This window comes from Lycorma delicatula, chromosome 10 (assembly GCF_047948215.1).
Source record: "Lycorma delicatula isolate Av1 chromosome 10, ASM4794821v1, whole genome shotgun sequence".
Classification (NCBI taxonomy): Eukaryota; Metazoa; Arthropoda; class Insecta; order Hemiptera; family Fulgoridae; genus Lycorma; species Lycorma delicatula.
Genome location: NC_134464.1, coordinates 20,531,271 through 20,553,649, shown reverse-complemented (window position 1 = coordinate 20,553,649; position 22,379 = coordinate 20,531,271). Strand labels below are relative to the sequence as shown.

The 22,379-nt window shown below is 29.9% G+C and overlaps 1 protein-coding gene and 1 pseudogene across 1 annotated transcript in view; both read right to left on the bottom strand.

Moving 5' to 3' along the window:
* Window positions 1-443: 443 nt before the first annotated feature.
* LOC142331273 (phosphoinositide 3-kinase regulatory subunit 4-like) lies at window positions 444-21,357 on the bottom strand (annotated as a pseudogene).
* LOC142331671 (uncharacterized) overlaps window positions 21,167-22,379 on the bottom strand; it is a 66,317-nt gene continuing 65,104 nt past the window's right edge. The window contains exon 3 of the mRNA XM_075377701.1: window positions 21,167-21,363. Coding sequence (XP_075233816.1) covers window positions 21,167-21,363 — 197 coding nt within the window. The remainder of the gene's footprint in view (window positions 21,364-22,379) is intronic.

The following is a 22,379-nucleotide window of genomic DNA, read 5'->3' as shown; positions in this document are numbered from 1 at the left end:
TATTTTAACCCTATCAAATGAAAATGTTAAAAATATTTCAAGAGAGATAGTATATTATACCAATAACTGAACAAGTCAAAGAAGAAATTTAACACATCAAAGAAACTTTTCCCAGAAAGACAAACAGAACCTGAACTATACGCAATTTAAAATGTATCTAAACGTTAACCATATGAAAAAACACAAATATAAGTATGTGTGTGTGTATATATATATATACACACATAAACGTTTTATATAATAAATATATATATTTTTTAAATTGTGAAGAGAAGATTATGAGTTTTTACACCTTCTGAAAAATACTTCTGTTGGAGGTTGCTGGGTTTGATCTTAGTAGACGTATATTTAATTATAGCATTTACAATTATTACAATTTTTATAACAGTTAAGAAAGACAAGAGGCACTTATATATAAATTATATATTTTTTTATATTATGCAGTAATTAACTTAAGATATATTATGACCATTAAACAGTAATCTCACTTCACTTCCACACTTTTATAACACCATCACGTGATCCAGTTAATAGAAAACACTGGGATGCATGACAAAGTGCTATATCAGAAATGGTATCATGGTGTCCAGTAGGTGGTGGGTCAGGTCCTGCTCTTGGCAGTTCCTCACTATTTCCTCTGCTACGACTAGAACCAACTCTCGATTGTACTTCTTGAACTATGTTGGTTCCATCTACAAGTCTTGACCTAAAGGTAAAATTATAATATTATAGAATGAAATTTGCAATAGTAATTGTTATAGAATATAAAGTTCTTTTTTTTTTCTTTTCTTTCATTATAATTTACTTGAAGAAAACCTGTAGGGTTATGGAAATTACACACACAAAATTTCCTGTTTTAGTAATTCAATTTTAACAATCTATGATATCATTAATCCTAGAATGTTAAGCCGTTGTGATTTTTCTAAGCCAAATCATATTTTAATAACAGAGTTTGTGTTTCTGTTTTTTTTCACTCCCTACCCTACCTAGGTTAGTGCATTGTAAGAACAGTTATATTTGCTCAGTTAAGTTTTTATTTGCTCACAGCAACCCTGTTTTGTGTTTTTCACAACGGAATACCATTAATGTACCTTTTTCAGTATTTTGTGAGTTTTACAACATACCAGTAATGTAACTTTTATGCAACAAATATTATTTGTTTTATGTACAGTTTTTTCTGGCTTTTTTAATAGTTTTAAGTGTAAAATGTTAATAGTGCAAAAATTTTTAACAGTTTTCAGAATTTCAAATTGGCATTATTTTTATTTTCAAAAACGTAAAATAATATCAGGTTTTTTGTAAAGAATCTGTCTTTTACAATAAAATTACACTCATCTGCAATAGAAAAAATAATTTTTTATGATGAAAGTGATATTGATCATGGTAGTGGTAGTAAGGAAGAGGATGGCATTTTTGCTTCTTCTGATACTGATGATTACAAGTCATCATGTGAAGAAATTTCTTCGATGAGTATGAAATTTGCCCTAAGAAAAAGAGTAAAGTATCAAGGATTCTTAAATTTAAAGGAAAACCTAGAAACCCACGAAGAATCTGGACCACAGAATACATCATCTCAAGTCCCTGATCGTACTGATTCTATTGCATCTGTTCCTGGTCTTGCTAATGCCTGAGCTGTAAGCAGTTCCTCAGTTCCTGCAGCTGCCCCTGCTTCTGTTGATACTTCTGTTTCGACTAGCACTCCACTTCAGCAAATGGCACATGTGTTCCTCGGATTATAAAAGATGAAAACATGTATTCCTGGATGAAAGAACCTCCTTCCAATACTACAAGAGCTGTGGCAAGGAAGGGCCAATGTCCAAAAGGTAATACTTAATTTTATAGTTTCTAACTTTGCAATCACTTCATTTGCATAAGTTTCAAGGCATTATAAATTATAAAACCTACAACCCATACCAATGCCAAACATTAAATAAACCGAGCAACTAAAGCTCTCTGCAATTCTCAGTTGGTCTAACTCTCTTGAAATTAAGGTAATATTATTAGGCTTTATCATTTTTAGTGCCATTCACAAAGACAATGACTTAAATGCAACAGAAATGTCTGGCCTTGCAAAAAGTGATCTTTTATAAAAAAAAGTCCCTTCAAGATGTACAACTCCAAGAAACCCGCAAAATATGGGCTTAAGATAATTATGATATGTGATGTTGGGTCTAAATATATGCTAATTGCTGAATCCTATTTAGGTAAACACTCCACTCAAAGAGGAATACCTATTAGCGAGCAATTTGTGAAAAAATTAACAACATCCTTTCACGAATCAAACAGGAACTTAACGATGGACAATTGGTTTACAAGTATTCTGCTAGTTAATCAGTTGAAAGAAACCTCTCTACGCTGTATAATGTAACAGTTATTCGCACACTTAGACTAGACAAACCAGAAACTCCACTATTTGTGGTTGTAAAAAAGGAAAGCGCGCTAGAGATACAAAATTAATAAGACATGTTATTAAGTACCTGTCGATCACACCAGAGAAAATGCCTGAACTACATTTCTTGCTTATGAAAAGTGACTGTTATTTCCTAACATTCATCATTAGTTTGTTTTTTCTTTTGTAGTGAGAATTCTTCTATCCTTCACAATTCTTTTCTATCTTTTTGTTGACTGAAATCATGTAACTGAGTATGGACTATAATAGTACTGTTGTTTATAAGATAGTTAATAACATGATACATAAGACATGATACTTAGTCTCAAATAGAAAGTCAAGATTGCCATCAATATTAATGGAAATTTTTTCCTACACATCTCCTTTCTAACCTCATTGTTAATTAAAATTATGAAACTACATACATATTCTTATGAAAACAGTTGACAAAATTTTTTCTTGTCTACAGAAAGCCAAAGTAGCCATTATTATTTTTAAATAGTTACCATATTAAAACGAACAATTAGAAATTTTTTTTTAAATTTTAAGCACCAGAGAAAAAAATTTTCATCTCATTGATGGCAATCTTGACTTTCTGTTTGAGACTAAGTATCATCACTTCACATACAGAAAATGCCTGAACTATACAGACAACTACATTTCTTGCTTATGAGAATGACTGTTATTTCCTAACATTCATCATTAGTTTGTTTTTTCTTTTGTTGTGAGAATTCTTCTATCCTTCACAATCCTTTTTCTATTTCTTGTAACTTAGTGTGGACTATAATAGTACTGTTGTTTATAAGACAGTTCATTTAAAAAAAATTCTTTTTTAATATATTTTTATATGAGGAACATTCAATAATCGATTAAAAAAATTTATGTAGAAAAAAAATGATTCATTCAATGGTAATGAAACTTTTTGAGGGTCAAGTTGGCAACTTTGGGAACACATTAATCAGCTGTTCATAATTAATATCTTTTGTTGATTTCAGAATGTCAGCTACACATGTACACCAGAAGAGCAATGTTCGGTGATAAGATGTTTGCCATCAGAAGGTGTGAAACCGGTGGAAATTTACTCAAGAATGTTGAAACAGTATGGTGTAAAGTGTTTATATCACAGTAAAATGGGTGGAACAGTTTAATTTGGCCAGAACAAATGTGACATCTCCCATCAATCTGGAAGACCGGCTAATGTTTCGACTACTGTGCTGCAAAATTGCAAAAAAATATGATCTTATCCATGAAGACAAGCAAGTAAAAATTCCCAAACTGCTAGTTTGTGTAATATTAGTGTTGGAATTGTGCTTTAATCATTCACGATGTACTGAATTATCACAAAACATTTGAGGTGGGTTCCAAGAGAGTTGACTCAAGCCCATAAAGACATCTGGACATCTTGGATTTCTTTGAGCTCAAAGAATGGTTTGAAGCAGAAGGTTCTAGAAGCAGACTTTCTAGATCGTATAAAAACCTGTGGTGAAATGTGGATACAATTTCAAGCCTGAATCCAAACAGCAAAGTTGAAACATCCGGATTCGCCCACCAAAAAAAATTCAAAACTCACATGTCAGCCGATAAAGTGATGTTGATGGTCTTCTGGGACTTGCAAGGCTCAATTTAGTGACTATTTAGAAGAACAACATACTGTGAACAGAGAGTACTATTATAACAATAAGGTGAGACCTGCAATAAGGCGAAAATGTCAGGGTGCTCTCTCAGAAGGTGTGATTCTCTTGCATGACAATGCATGCGCCCATATTGCTCAGAGAACAGGAGAAATGTTCGAGAAGTTGGGTTGGAAAGTGTTGCCACATCCTTCTTACAGCCCAGACCTCGTCCCTTTGATTTTCATTTGTTCGGCCTGCTCAACGACTTTTTATGTGGCAAGAAGTCTGATGACAATGAAGCAATTAAAAAAGCGGTACACGAATGGTTTTAACAGCAAGGTAAAGACTTCTATGCTGCAGGAATCAGAAAGCTCACAGAACGGTGGGACAATTGTCTAAATGTTGTTGGAGACCATTTGAAAAGTAGTGTAAATTTCACTGTCACAGAATAAATCATTATTTCTCTACATCAATTTCTCTTGTTAATTACCGAACGACCCTAATAATTAATATTTTATATAACTATTAATAAAGTTATGGAATGTCGTGAATACAATTAAATAGTGTATTTTTACAGGTACTTTTCCATAATTCCAAAACATTTTCTTCAAATAAATTTTAACTCTCAAGAATAATACAGAAAAGAAATGTCACCCGTGTTCAATATGGTAAAAATTAATATTTTCCATTAACAACTGGCTTTTAATATATAATTATTTCAAGCCGGCTTTTTTCTTTCATGTTGAAAACTAGTAAATTTATATCTTTATCAGTTATTTTAAGGCAGTAATCAGTAATTGCCCGGACAAGGCACTACATTACCATGCTCTGAGGTAATAATCGAGTTGGCTGCCCCCCTTCCTTCATTCTCTTTTTTTAGGATGAATACCATGGAAATTGGGTCAGCTGCTGCCCTGGTCCTATATGTATTATGCTGACTGCAATGTTACAGCTCAGGGAAGCTGACTGCTTAATTTTCAAAGGCAGATGCCTGTAGAACTGTTCAAGAACTCTTTTTCCTATTTTGATGTTGTACAACAAGCCAAACTAGTGGATGAAGTTCATACAGAGTAAAGCAGGGCTTGTTACTTTTATAAATGTTTCCCACATTAATATTGGGATGGAGGTGATATGAGATATGGATTTTTTTGTCATTTTTGAATCAAAATAATTTATGTAGTGGCATTACTTATGTTTACCAAAAATATATCCTTTTCATGGATTTTAATAAGTATCAGACAACAGTTACAGAAAAAGTGCTTTAAAAAATAATATGTGCCTCATGTCAACATTTGGAACTGGTGACAGGGAATACAGGTATAAGGAATTGATCTCATTTGCAATATGTTCAACCACTGCTCAGAAAAATTAATAATTAGTCAAGTACTTTTTTCACCCCTTTACAGAGCAGACTTTACATCTTCTGTGGTGGATTTTTATGTCACAGGATAAAAAGAAGCTTAATTTTAGTATTTCCTTGTACAAAGTACAAGGAAGTATTATAATTGTGAAAAATTTTGGTTTTCAGATTTTAATGGAAATATCCATTTTGACCATCCCAGAATCCATTTTGATTAGTTTCGGCGTGACGTCTATATGTACATATGTATTTTCATTGGTTCCAGAATTATAGGTAAATAAAATTTTAATTAATGAAATATTTTGATCTTACAAGGGGAAGGCACATCGGTTCAAATCAGACTTAATTTTCTTTTTTTTAAAATTTAAATATATGATTTATTAATAATTATTAACCTCCGATTGTAAAAAGATGTTTACAATAAATAATTCAATAAAAAAAAAAAATGAAAATAAATCAGAAGTTATTAGTGAAATAAAATTTTATGTACTTTTAAAAACGTGTATATATAATTTAATAAGCCATAAAGGAAGTTATGTGGTGTCCATATCAGATTTTTTTTAATATGATAAACCATATGACCCTTACTTATACCTTGTACATTTAATTATCAATTGATTTCTGTAACATTTTAACCATAAATTCTTTCTTTATTCATTTACTATTAGAATTTTCCAAAATTCCTCAATTTTATACCACGACACATTAATTTATATTATTAAAAGCTCAAATAAATTATCTCATTAGATGATAAAGACACGTAATTTCTTTCTTAATAACAAAGTAAAAGATAGAAGATGCAAGAATGAAAGTAATATTTCATTTTTCACGGAGCAACTAAAATTTTTGTACTCTGTCTCGTATTTTCATTCTATTCCAAACTTGTCAACAGAACAATTTCATATTTCTCTACATCTATTTACATTGCCCATCTTCTCATTACCCCCCATACTACCAACTACTGGGATGGGTAAACATTTTTTGACTCAAAACTATGTTCTTTGTTCAACTGTAACTTCCGAACAAATTTTTAAGATTTCAATGCAATTTTCTCAAATGATCTGTTATTTCCTAAGGAAGGATTTTAAATATCCAAAATTGTGTACTGCTTTTGATGTTGTTAGTTTTTAATGGGATTGAATTTGATGAAGCTCCCTATATGAATATAGTAGTCGGTCATGTTGCCAGTTTCAGTTTTCGTCTTTGCTGGAAGGATTCTTTCATCCATGTGAGTAAGGCAACATGGCCTTGGTAGCTTGGGGTTTTATAATGTTTAATTTTTTAACAATCCTATTTATCTATCTTGCAGCTCCCATATGTTTTTCTTATTAACCCATCATTAAATAACAGTGTTCTCATCCATGCTTTTTCAGTATTCACCAAGGTTTATTTATGGATGTCATCTAACATAGTAATAAAGAAATTTTTTATAACTTTTCTCCAATCATTTTAAACAATAAAATTGTTAGAAAAACCAACATATACTTTTATACCAACATATGTACTCTTTCTGTACATTACCTGGATAATTTTTTTTACATGTTTTTGGTTCTTATTTCCACATGTTATTTATTTATTATGTTGCTACATTAAATAAACACAAAAAAAATTAATCGGTACAACATTTCAGAATATAAATATTAGAACTACCAAAAGAAGTTACTTATGTAGAGTGTAAAAATCAAAATAATGTTAAGACTTGAGACTGGCATTGGCATTGGTATTTTCTAAACAGAGACTATCTAAATTTTTTTAATTATCAGTTAATTTCAAAATAAAGTTAGTAAAAACTTAATAAAATATTAATTTATTAATTATAATTAATAAATTAACTACAATACATTAAAATAAGGTAGGATTATAAGAAATCTCCTACAAAGAGAAAAAAAAATTAGCTAAACCTATTTAAATTTACCACTTCTAAATAATTTTCTTCATTATGCAGGCAGTGATTCAATTCATTTTTAACACCTGGCAAGTTGATCCTGAATAATATTAAACTTACCTTCAATTTCCTTTGAATATCAGAAAATACTGTTTCAAAACCAATCTGTCAGTTTCAATTGAATTTTGGAAGCAAAACAAAATCATTATGGGCTAGGTTTGACTAATGGAAAGGATAGGGAATGAGTAACATATTGCAGTGGATCAAATACTTCTTATTTTAAGAAACATATGAGTAGGTATGTAGAAAACACAATGAAAGAGCCAACTGCAGTTAAACCAGTTTTTTGTAACAGATTTTCTCAAGGGTATCTCACATTACAATAAAATTCAGACACACCTAATTAAGAGAGATTAAGAGAGATAATTAAGAGAGCGGAAACAATTTATTTAACATCAACAAAAGTAAATTATGTTTTCTGTTAAACTTTTGTGAGCTAGCCTAGCTCTCATTAGTTTTGATAAGGATGGATTATATCTCAGTTTTTGAATTTTAACCATAAATACTACTCTTTTCGTGTACTGCTCTTAAAGATGAAAGATGGATCAAAATCAGTTTAGTCAAAAGAGTCAAGGCACATGTCCATACATCAGTACTTTTAATTTTTTATCAAAAGTCAGGGGATAAACTTAGCAGTATGCAAAGCATGTTGAACATTTTTAATGGGTTTCTGCTCACTTCTATAACTGATCTAAATGCTATTTTTAATTTTATTTGTATTAGGCAAATGTGATCATAATTGAATTTCCCAGATTTTTTCAACATTTTCTACCATTTAGCTGGTACTTGGTCACACTGAATACAGACCATCTACAACAAAAATTTGATTAGCCTGTGAAATAAACAAGTCATTTAAATATTAGATCCCTGATATCTGCCAAACCCATGAAATGCTTCATCATGGTTTTGGCAGATATCAGGGATCTAATATTTAAATGACTTGTTTATTTCACAGGCTAATCAAATTTTTATATGAGGTCAATTCGCATAATATCTCATTCAAAAAATTGGACACAAATATTTATCTGAAAAATTTATGATAATATCTGATATATAACAATAGAATTTAAATTATAACTGATCTATAGTTAAAAGTCAAATGAACTAAACATAAGTACTTACTTATAAGAGAATGATGTTTGTCCAGGAGTATCACTACCACCATGAATAGCCATGTATGATTCATTAGGTGAATCTAAAACCCAATATCGAACCCTGTGATCTGTTCCACCTGATAATAAAAATGGAGTTCTGTCTACATTTGCAGCATATAGTGCAAACATACTTTGATCGTTCAGCTGTTAACAAAATTCATAAAAGTAGTCAATGAGGGAATAATTGATATATGAAGAATCAATCAATATTAAGAGTTTTAACCACTAAGTGATTCTGATCAGAAAGATGAAAGATAAAAACAACAAATGCTCAATACAGATTTAAGTAAACTCTTCATTTGTTTATTACAAGCTGAAAATTAAATTAACTCAATCCATGAACATTTAAAATAAAAATGGGCTGATATTAAACAAATTTTATTGAATTCAAAAAACACATGAAAAAAATAACACGTACGTAAATAACAATGAACAAAATGAAAATATCTCTACAGGCATAAATTTAAGATTCTGCAATTTAATGTCAGAAATAGCTGTATAATACTACCTATGCGATGATTTGATTGGAATAAAATGAGTAATTTGTATATGTTTTAATTAATGTGTATGCAAGGCTACAAGCTCCATTTGTTAATTGTCTATTGCAAAAAAATAATTATAAAGATCTGTGTGTAAACTTTGGTATAAAAATGAGCAATAGAATTTGAGAACATTGTGATAACAAATTTTGGGTGAAAAATCAACAGAAGAACTGCTACTGAAACATTGGAGCTATTGAAATTGGAAATGATGTGGATGCAAAGGCCACTAATGGCCTTAGTAGTAGAAAAGCAAATGGTGTGAATGTGAAGATGTGATTGATGATCCCAGAAGAGAACAGCAAAAAAAAAAAAAAAAAAATTATGGAAACAAATGTGAAGACAATGCAGCAAGCGTGGTACATCTGAAAAACAGTTAAGTATGTGATTAATGGCAGATTAAAACATTGATGATGCTGAAAAATTATGAAATTTTGCTTGAACAAAAGATTGGAATTGTGACTGATAATAAGAAAGTTAATGGCCAAAAATCAATTACTGAATTATATCATCCTTAGTTTCTTATGATTTCTGGTTGTTCTCATAACTAGACTTTGCTAAAAAGACAAAGATTTTCTGTTTTCTGATATCCAGTGATATGTAACAAAAAATCAGAATATTCTGCAATGAATTCCCACTTTCAGAGACAGGAACACAGTAAAGTAGAGTATAGATGTCAAGGAATTTGTAATTTGAAGGTGACAGAAGTCACTAAAAACAGTTTCAATCTTATGTTTTTTTGCAGATAAATTCTGGGAATTAAGTTGTCACTCATCAATGATTTACATGAAGAAGAACTATCTTTTATATATGCTTTAAAGAGAACATGTTTATAAAGAGCATACTATACATCAGTAGTGTGCTTTCATTTTGTTAAGTATAACTGTTTTGTAGGATGTGTAATCATGTACTGAATAACAAAATTAAAAAATCAAGAAATTTGAAATTATATATAAAGACACAAATAACAAATGTAATATTGTCCATTTTTGCATCTAACCTGGAAAATCTGCTGTGTACAATATTTTTTTCTTATTATTTTATAGCCAATATATATTTTTTTAAATTTATTGTAATAAATTTAATGATTTTTAAAATTACAATACATCAAAACACAAATTATTCAGATATACAATTTCATTAATATTAATATTATTTATCAGACTTGTAGAATTTTATTTGCTAATTTTAGTTTTACAAACTACAATCTGCAATGTACGTTTTGAATTGACAACAAAAGTTTAATTTCTTATGATTCTTTTGTATGCGAGCTATATTCCCTGAAATACATTACTATAAATAGCTTAGTTTTTCTGTATGTACTGAATATGGAAAAAATTATGACAATAGCTGGATATTAGCATGTATTAATAGAATCATTTTGTGTCAAGTCAAGCCATTCACAACCCGAGTGACTAGGATTTTCATGAAATTTGGTTTGAATTAACTGTTGATAGAGTTTGAGAAAATAGTGAATTTCAGATCTCATTAACAATTTTGTTTTCAGAGCCCTTCAAATCTACTGGAAAATGGCAAATTTTGACTTGCGGCAATAATGTTAGGTCAACAGAACTTTGTTATTTATTAAGATAGAATGAGAAGTTGTTGGTCTATAGTTAGTACCTAATAAAACCTCTGTAGTAGAGTTGGTTGGGAGAAGAAGACTGCAAGAAATGCAAATTAATGTTGCTGGGACCGGTATTCCCACATCGGGAAGCGTTAAGTACCTCGGCGTGTGGTTGGAGAGGAGCTGAAACTACAACGCCCACTTTCAGCAGACCTTGGCATATGTTCAGACAGTTGTTGATAATCTCGGTAAGCTTATGCGTAACCACAGAGGTCCTTGTGCCTCTAGACGATGCATAATACTGACAGTGGCTTCTTCAATCATATTTTATGCTGTCCCTGCATGTGGTAGAAGCTCTTGAAAAGAAAAGGAATATAGATAAAATATCATCGCTTCAAAGATGTGTTGCATTGAACATTGCGGCCACATACCGCACGGTTTCGCAAAATGCTACTGAGGTCATCTCCATCATTCCACCAATCCGGCTGTGAGCATTGATGCTCCAGCAGGTTTATCTTGGTATGACAAAGACCAAGGCTAAGGACTTACTTCAGGCCAAGTGGCAGGAGGCCTGGAACACCTCATCTACTGGTAGATGGACACGTAAATTAATTCTGAGAATAGATGTATAGGTAGGTGCAGAGAGGACTGGGTGAGGTAGGTTTCTATATAACGCAGCTCCTTTCTGGACATGGTGAGTTTGAAGTCTACCTGCATCGCTTTGGCAGGAGAGCATCTCCTCTATGCAGGTACTGCGATCTTGAAGATACTGTTGAGCACACCATCTACCAATGCCAGCGGTGGGATGTAGTCAGACAAGATGTCGGGTTAAGCTGACTTTCTTCGGAAGAAACAGTTCCACACATGTTGGTAGGAAGAGCGGAATGGGACAAGGTAGTACACCTAGCAACAAGTATCCTGAAAACTAAAGCAAGAGAAGCTAGAGAATCGGATAGAGCCTGATTTAGGACCCAGATCAGTAAGAGGTCTGAAGATCACCCATCAAGGAATCAGAGTTGCATACAAAAGACCTGAGACCGAGGCGAAGAAAGTGAAGGGGTGAAGGACAGCCCGCTGTGGAGCCGTTGTACGTTTGACTGCAGGACCGATCCCGGAGGAGGAGAAACAGTGAGATAGGAATTTTAGTCAGTAGCATGCGGGTACACATAGGTTCTTAATAACATCTAGCCGAACCTGTGCGAGTCTGACACTCCCCAATTTATGGGGGTGCGTAAATGGCATTTCTCAGACTCATCTATAACAAAAAAAAAAATAATAGTAGAATGATAAACTTGGACTTATTTCATGATCAAATGATGAATTTGAGGTCATCGGCCTTTGACTTTTGTCCTTGAATTCAGAAAAATCAGGTCTTCCATTTTTTTTTAAGAAAAATATATTTTATTCATCATTATATTATAAAACAGCTGTGCAAATTTGAAACTGGGACTGCATTGGGATTAAGGGGAAAAAGTAAAATGTGTATCAATGTTTAAACAAAAAAACCTTTTTTGTCAGGTTTTGAGGTGGCAAATACTTAAATTTTTGTTGGCTGAACTTGCAAAATCATATAAAGAGAAACTAAAAATAATGAAGCAATATGTTGCTCATTTGTTTTGTCTAGTAATAATAAACTCAACTCAATCAAATGACCAATGATTATGTAATGCGATGACTCAGTGTAATTAATATAAATCTAAAGACAAAAAGTATTGAAGCTTACTATAACATCAGTTTAGTCATAGTCTGTGTCCGTTGTTTTAGTGTAAACAATATTAAATATGATCTAAAATATGTGATTTATTTGTGGAATAACATGATGTAAGAAAGCATGAGCACTGTATAAATATGCCTGCCCTGAAGTCAAGATATTCAGTGTTCGTTTACTGATTGCTAAGCATTGGTATAGTTACTTAGTTTTTTCTTAATGTTAGGTTCTTTTTACAATAATAAATGCAATCTATTTCAAGTAGGTCATAATAATGTTATTATGAATTTAAGAAAAGTGTTGCCAAGAATGACAGAAAAAAATTCAAATTTAGAAAGTGATTGGAAGATTTATGATAAGTGTAGGAAAAACTTGCCTCAATTAGAAATAAAGCTTCAGAAGAAGAAGCTGCAGATGATGGTGAAGAAGCTTTTTATGATGAAATGAATTATGCATTAGACAGGCTCAATGAGAGTCTATTGAGTATTGGGGAATCACCTGCAAAATGTAAATAATAGCAACGGAAAACATATTCTGCCAAAAGATAGCAAAAATTTAGTCGTCAATGAGGAAAAACATATTCAATGGAGCTTGTAAAAATTCTGAGACTTCATCTCAAGTTGAATCTGATAGCGAAATCTTGGTACAATTGAAAGAAAAATTTAATTGTACAATGGACAGATGTCTTAAAATAAAAAGTTTCAATAAATTTTTTATCTTTATCTGAATCTTATATATATAACAAATCAGAAAAAAGTAATAATTAAATTTCATACCTGAGTATTAGAAAGTGGTGGTGCATTGCTCGGCCATAGCACTAACTGTCTTGAACCGCTTTCAATATTCCACATTCCTATTTCATTATTACCTTGTACTGATGATATTAACCATGATGGTTCAGTAGGATGAGTAACTAACCTTCTTACTCTAAGCGCTGTAACAAAAAATATTCTATATTCAGTTTTATAAATTATGACATCACTATTTCTTTTCATTAATTTCTCAAAATAATGAATTCAAATTCATTTACTTCTAAAAATAAGATGTTTATATATTTAAATAAGTTGCAATTTTTTAAGTTTATTTTCTTGGTTTTTACAACATACAAAAGAGGTCCCCTGAATTCAAAACTGTTAAAATCTAAGTTAAATTGTTTTATATGTACATAAATGTGAATTGTGTGTGTTGAACTCTATTTTACCACCTCAGGAATGGTTTACTATTCAAATGAAAATCTTAAATATTTTTTATTTTTGACTCATAAATGATAGTTAGAACACAGAAGTAGAGACTGTATGGAGAAATGAAATCTGATGTTGTAAAATATAAATTTAAAAATATTTAATATCTGAATGGAATATAATGCTTTACAGAGGCAATAAGCAGATAAAGGAATGCTAGAAAGCAAAAAATAGTAGTTTTGGAGTGTAATGTTATACAAGAATGATGAAAATTAATTGGGTTAAAAAGTCTGAAATGATGTTTTAAAATAAATCAAAGAAAAGACCACTGGTAAATATACTGAGTTCGTTAATTTAGTAATGGAAGGAAGTAAAAACTGTAAAGGACAGACAAAAGTAAAAATGCATACATTAATCTAATGATGTGGGTAATTTGATGTGAAATATAAATAAAAATAAATAAATAATTTATGAGAATGGTTTATAGCCACTATAGCTTATGTTTAGAGCCACTGCAAAAAATAACATCCTATGCCAGGCTGAAACATTTTACTAAAACTATGAAACAGTTCTCATTGCCTTTTTCAGTAAGCCAAATAAACTGCTGCAAATCAAAAGGCCAAGACCTCCAAACTTCAGCTAATATTAAGGCCTACTAGCAAGATTTTCACTCTACTACAGGACTAGCTTTATAATAAACATTATTATTATACTCAGAGGCAACAACTCTTGCTAGTACCACTTGCACCTCGCATCTCAGATAATTTTCAAATATTAGTCATAAAAGGATGCAGATAGATAATGAAAAACAACAAAAATAACGTATTCCTTTCTATGAGAAATCTCACGTAATGTGAGTATAACCTATCTTCAACAGGGTAAGGTTACATGCAACAAAATACATTGAAATTAAAACATTAGCATAGAAAAAAATGAAGAAGTGCATAGAATAATCAAATGACTAATAAGAAGAAAAAAATACATACATTGTGGGTGAGCCATAGTTGCTACTGGTAACTGAAAACGAAGATCCCAACATGTAATATAACCGCTACTAGTACCTAAAGATAAGCTACACTGCCTTGAATCAATACACATTGCAGTAATAACTCCTGAAAGTAAATGAGAAAAGACATAAATATCAGGGAAAACAATACAACAATGAAGAAAAATATCAAACAGATTATTTTTCTAAAAAAGAAACAATATAATTTTTACATACTTACTGTGCTATAAAAAATGTACTTTTAAACTGTTTATAAATAATTTTCATATACTTCTGTGAATTTTAAAATAACATCACACAAACTCCATTGTCTTACTATTATTATATCATATTAATACAATATACTATAGTTAACAGAAAGTTAATATAGTAAAAGATTTCACAGATTCAGAATTAATGATACTAGGATTGCTGAGAAAATAATTATGAATATTACTGTGTCATTGAGCAATTAAACATACAAAATAGGAATTACAGAATTACTAAAAAAAAAAAAATAATAAATGATCAAATAAATAAAGGCTATTTACAGTCTATACAGGTTACACAGAGTAATTTACTAAAATTCTCATGTTTAATTTCCTAATACTGAAACACTTTCGTTCATAAATAACAATTCCATTTAATTTACTAACAAGTACTGAACTGTGGTGTGAAAATTTTATTTTATTCAAAGAGACATCAAACAGTAGCAATTAACAAACAATAATCACTTCTGAAAGAGAATATTAACTTTCTACATCATAAACTTAATAAAAAAGTAAATCCAAAAAATAAAATAGACTTACTAAACTACTAAAACTAAAATTGGTTCACGTAGACTAATTTTAGTTGAGTTACAAAATTCAATAAATACACAAATACATGTATAATAATAGTATTTTTCTACTTGCAAATTATTAAAAATATTAAAGCTGACATCAATGAATAAGTGGTGATAATTCTGCCTTATAAGATTTTGGGTTCAAATTATAGTTGGGCTTCTCATTTTTTCATATTTTGTAAAACAGTTTCTAGTTTCTTTGATCAATATGATTTAATTTTAAAGCCAATAAGGTTCTAGATAAACTGATTTCAGGTTCCATTCCTAGCAAGTATCAGAATTTTATTCACGTATCATTTCATTCATCTCATTTTCCATTTAAAATATAATAGCCATCAAGAAAGTAAAGAATGTCAAGAATACAGCAGTCATACAGACGAATTCCCAGGTAAGTCCTTACTGTAATAGCTATGCTAGTCAAGTTTTGTGATAACAGATATATATTTTATAATTGTTTTTTTCCCTTAAATATATTTGAAAAATATAAAATCCCATCTTGTACGAAATTTTGTGTAAGATTTAGTTTATAAATGCAAGAAAAGTTTAATTGTAGAAATTCATAGTTAAATAAGAGAGGCATTATGTGGTAAAGTGATTATGAGTTAATCAAAGGTAAGAAAATGGGTATCAGGTTTAAGGCAGGAAATGAAATGTTTATAAATTGTTCCAGATGTCCTTTTTTGCGATAAAAAAAAAACTGTAGTAAAATATTTAAAATGAATTTCTTTATGAAAAATGATTCCCTATTGATGAATTTCATAACTTATTTTTTAGATTTCAAGTTCACCAACCGTGTGAACTTCTGTATATTAAAAATATTTGCTACATACATTCAGTCAAGTCTATTTAAAATAAAATTTACAGATAATTTTTTACAGAAAAAAATATCTTCTGTCAATGATTCTTTTTCAACAATTCTAATAAAAAATAATAGGTCTAGTTTTATACATAAAACAATTAAATCAAAGTACATAAAATAAAACAATTTTTATTGATGCTTTTTGAATCAAGAATTATTCTGTAGTTATTTATGTTTACTATATTAATACCATTTAATTTATAATACCATTTAATACCATACCTTAACATACCTTAATCATACCATAACACCTTAATACCATTTAATTTATATCTTAAATAGTTAATATGGATTTTAATCACAACTATATTTTATTTTATATCTAGCCAGTCGGGTGAGTGAAGCGAGCTCCAACCAGGTAGTCTTGCCAGGGGCTCTACCCCCTGGACCCCTGAGGCCCAGGTGAACCCCCAGAGTTGATCCAGAGACATGCTAGGCCACAGAGCTCCTGCAGGGTTCACTTCTCTTGCCATTTTTGTCTAGTCAGAGGGCTCCACCCCATGGACCCCTGCAGGATTCATTATCCTGCAGGGGAAAACTTAGCTTTCCCCTGTGAGAAAGTTTGATAAAATAATACTGATAAATATTTGTGAGAATAATACTAATAAATAAAAATTAAAGTATTTAAGCTTTTTAGAATCTGTGGGTTGGTTCTTACGTGATACGAGAACAAACAAACTTTCAGCTTTATATATAAGAATTAATTGTATCATTTTGCAATTCTACTCTAACAAGGTTTTACCACAGTTTCTCTTGAGGAAAAATGTTGAGGCAGGTTTCTTTATTTAGATAGGACTGGGATCTGGATAGCAAAAACTGTGAATTATGACTTCTACTACTTATAAAATTCATTGTATACTATGATAAAAAGATTTATCTGATGTAGTCTATCTGTTAAACAGTGTATTCACTACTTATAGATCATAGCTGATTTTCTTAACATTATTATTGTTAGTACTGAGGTGAAACAAAATTTGTATGTTTTTTATGAATCTGTATGTCATGTGAAAAAATGAACTATAAATAAATGAGACAAAGTAGAAAAAATAGTAACTGATTGTAACTTAATCAGTAAAATTATGGAATACTGATTTTGTTACAAACTCAGTAAGAATTTTGTTGATACAGAATTTTGTCTGAGAGCAGATACTGAATATTTCTAATAAGATATATTTGCAATGTAATAAAATCACTTAGAAAATTGACATAAGAATCTGTACAAAAAGCTACCAGAAAAAATATAAATTTTCAATAGAGACTGACACTATTTAAGATTTGAAATCAGTAGAAACTTAAAAAGAATAGTTTACATGAATGGTATACAAAAAGTGTTTATAGAGTTGAAATATTTAATGAAAATATTCTATACCGATGTATGTGGCTTCTCTTATACAGAAGATTTTGGGTATAAGAGAAATTGTTTGAAAAAAGGACTACCTGCTTAATTTTTCCTTTTTGAAGACCTCTTTACATACAAATTAATATTGATCCAAAATAAAATCATACAATTTAATGAAAACAAAGACTGTGCTAACTGCTCTTTCTTTCACAGTGTTCTGCAAGAAACTTTTGGGAATTGGCTCATTTCAAGAGCTACCTCTCTGGCCATCACTCTCTTCACATCTTTTACCATATGGTAACTTCTGGAGATCAGTAAGTGACTTAATGCAGTAGACAATATTCAATGTCTTTGAAAATATTGCCACGCTATAACTAAACAAAGAATTTATCTAAGTGATAAGAGAACTGAACTTTCCTATTAAAAAAAACACAAAAAAATTATTTAAAAAATTAACCGATGTTTGACACATGTTTAGAATTAGAAAAATATGATTTTATTTAAAAAATCAACTTTTTAGTTGATTTATTTTTATTTATCTATTAAAATAGTTAATATATGCAGATACAAACATTTGAATTTCAACAAGTTTTACTGCTCTTATAGACACCAATTTTTACTCAACATGGATTCTACAGCATCAACTTTCATTATCACTAATCCACATCAACAACTCACCAACATATAAGCTTGAACTTATCAGCATATTCTGTCAAACAATTTGAGCTTAATTCAAAACATTTTTATAAATTGTACTTACTTGTTTGTGTTCCAACAACAGAAATGTCTTCAATTAATCACAAAACAATAAAATCATAAAAAGTAACATACATGAATATCTTGGTTAGTTACTTCTAAAAACTTTGGTAATGCTTTTTAAATATTAAAATAAGTAATTTTTAAGAATGTGTCAGTCAACTCATCTACTTTTCAGATTTAACATTTACAAAATTAGATGAAATAGTGAATGTTTTTTTATAACTTAACAATTATAATGAACATGAAAATTAACAATAACCTTGTTTCAAATCATTATCAAGACGGAATGCATCACCAGGTTTTCTAAGATCCCAGCCAATTAAATTACCATACATGGTAGCATAAACGAGAACAGAATTTGAGCCAGAATTAAAATAAGCAATATCTACAGCAGTGCCGCCTTCTTGAAGATCTAGTTGTCAGCTGCTTAAAAGTGACATTTTATTACTGCTTGTTTCCATCCTGTAAAATAACACAAAGATTATGGATTAAAAAACAGTTGTAGTACAAAATCTATATACTGCAATATTCTGATAATAACAAATCTTCAATTTTTAGACTTTGTCACTATTTACAATTAAGGGTATATCTTATAATTATGAGATCATTAAAAATAACTTTCTTGAGAATGGTAAATTAAAAAAAAAAAAGTAATTTTAGGTGATCTAGATAGAACCTCTCAATAGTATGCTACAGAGAGTTAGTACATGTGCTCAAGCATTAATCATTTAACTGTCTATTACACTGAATCTAATAATTTTCTTTTGATAAATCATAATATTTAAAACTGAATATTAATAACTTTAAATGTTTTGGAAAAATGAGGCCAGTATTGCCTAGCATAGACCCAGTTCTGACATATTACAAAAAAGTCATTAAAAGTGAAATATAAAGATTTTCATTCAAAATGTCTTGTAAAAGTTACCAATACTGGCTCGTACCATCCCAAAACATTACCAAAACTGAATACAAAAAGAATGGCTTGACCAAAACTGGTCAAGCCATTCTTGAGTAATCTGTGAACAGAAATAAAAAAACAAACAAAACATATGCAGTTATTTATAACCTCCTCCTCTTTGAAGTCCGATTAACAGTCATAACAATATAACTTACCTAAGAAGAAATATAGAGCCAGAATCGTTTGCTGCAGCAAGTGACTGATTATTTAAACACAATGTAAATCCTGTAAGTGGCCCTGCATGTGTATTATAAACCTGACATGATCTATTTGCAATATTTCTTCCTTCCATTTTTGCACAATCCCATAATCTAATGCAACCATCAGATGAACAACTAGCAAATAAACCAGCTGTCTCTGGTATAGCAAGCATTCTGAAACGCCAAAGAATTTAAAAATAGAAAAGACAGACAAATTCACTTTAAATGGAAATATCATGAAATTATATTGCAAAAATTAAATGTTAAATAATAATAATAAAAATCTTTAAAAAAACAAACACAAAAACAGCAGAAAAAAGATGAAACAAGAAATCTGTTCAACATTTGACCTTGAGTCATTAAAATGAAAATATCCCACCAATTTGGTTCTACTTCATCCGTATGTAAGTATAATCCACCTTAACTAAAACTAACCTTCTAAACACATTTTAAAAAGTATTATTTTTAGAAAGCATGTATTCATATGTTTTTCATAATATCTTCTTAGGTACACATCATTACACTTAGAGCACAATTTAAGTTTCAGGAATACTCAAAATTTACAGGGAATAACTATAAATTAATATATTTGACAAATCTGGTTAATTATATATCTAATTGAACAATTTAGGATTAGATAAAAGAAATGAATAGGGAGTTATCAGCCAATCTGAACATTCCCAAATTGTTGTTAAAATTATCATATTAAAAATAATTTATTGGATAGACAATTGACACTCTTTCACAATTTAATTTTGACTTCCCATAATATAAACATTTCATTATGTTAATGATTTACCAGGACAATGATCAGGTTTTATCAAATGTGACTGTTTGTGAAACAATTATATCATTCTTCTGTTTGTGTAAACTCCAATGGATTGTTGCTAGATGCCTAAAAAATCTTATTTCATCTTTGGAAGATTTTGGCAAAACCTAATATAATGATATCGTTTATGATGATATGTCATTAACATATTCATTGTTTTTTTTTTTTTTTTACAATTATTTCACCACATAAACTAAAAGCTAGAACAAAGTAATAAAAAATTGATTTTTTTTAATGTGTGAACAAAAGCCAACGGATTTGAACCCAAGATTTTTTAGATGAAAGGCTCAGGTGCTAGTACATCACTATGGATGTGTGCAATATGACAAGCATTTAATATGATATGAAAATTGCAGATTTCAACATATTCTATTGTTAAGGTTTTTTTTTAGCCTTACGCACACGTGCTAGTAGGTTAACTAAAGCACTGTTTTATTGATTCTAGCTGATAATCAAAAAAAAAAGAAAGAATACTTTTTGAACAGACTTCTAATATTTTCATTGAGCTCATGCAAGTATTGTAGTATTTAGACTTAATTTCTAAAACAGCCAAAAAAAATTCCCATGTACTGAAACCAATCAACTATTTAAATTTATACAAGAATTTTTATTAAAGAAGGGTTACAGATTTTTTTTTGCTTATAATTATTAAAAAATAGCATTCGTTGTATGTTGCAGATTCACAGTTAACCCAGTTAATAAACTCTGTTTTTATAGGTAAGCCAAGAATAAGATAAATCTGAGTTACTTAATTTCACTTGTATGAATTACAGGGATTAAATAATTAGAATATAATAATAAAAAAGAATTTAATTTTAAATAAACCAGCTATTTTTGTTTAAAATATTGGTTGTTTGTTTATACTTTATGTTTGTTAAATTATTGAATATACATTCAATATGTGAAAATATCATATGAGTGAATAATAAATAATATATTACCTGTTAACAGCTCCTTTATGTTCATGCAAATGAGCAACAAGGGCACCCCTTAGCTGCCAACCTGGTGGTGGCAATGGAGGGCATAACCAAGTTTTATGTTCAACCCATTCTCTGTTTCGAACTACAGTACTATGAATTTCTTGTTTTCTATTTAACAGCTGTCGCAATTCTAATCTACATGGAGCACATCTATCTGCAAACAATAAGAGTAGATCACAGGATCCATACAGGATCATCATCACTGCATTGCTATTAATTGTAATGCATAAGATCATATTTCATGTTTAATTTAAAAAAAAGCAATGAACTGCATAAAGTTATAACTTCACAGGGAATTTCTCCACACTATCAAAAAGTTATTTTCACAATAAACATTAATTGATGTTAATATCCTACACATAAAAGTAATTTTACCAAATTTCAAGTCTTTATATTAACGAAGTCTGTAGATATGAGGAATAGCTAAATTTTGTTACTCCATCCATTAAAAAAAAGAAAAAAATTAAGTCTAGCAATCATATCACTTTTTATATAGATAGTTAATAATTATTAAATTTCCTTATTTTCTACCAGCCACTGACAATTTTCATTACCAACCAATTCCTTTTCTATTTTCTCCTTCACTTTCTAAAATTCCACAGTCAAATTAATGAACTTTCTACAAATTTTAAACCAATGTGATAAAAATTATGGAAAATCTCGTATAAAAAGTACATTGTTTACATTATTAAATATAATTAATTGATTTTAATATCTTTTATAAAAAATAAAACACGAATAAATTATTTTTAAATGGAAACATAAAATGCATTAAAATAACATCTAATTTTTAGGTAATTTAAATCTAATTTGAAAATATATTTATAAAATGTTGCAACAGAAATTGCTACGCGATTAAATATGTTAATATTTTAATCACACTATAATTGCAAGAAATTAAAAATTATGTTGTAAAATAAAATATTTTACTAGCCAAGATACTGATAAAATAAATGAAAGTAAAATGATTTTGGGGTGTAAAGTATGGCATGCAGCACAAACAGCCACATCCATGTAACTGCCAACTTGTTCACACTGATGAGGCTATGGTGACCGAGTGATCGTCAGTATAAGTGGTTCTTCTTATACCAAATAACTGAAGTTGTTGGCACTTATTTGGTATAAGAAGAACCACTTATACGGACGATCACTCGACTTCAGCGGAAGTGG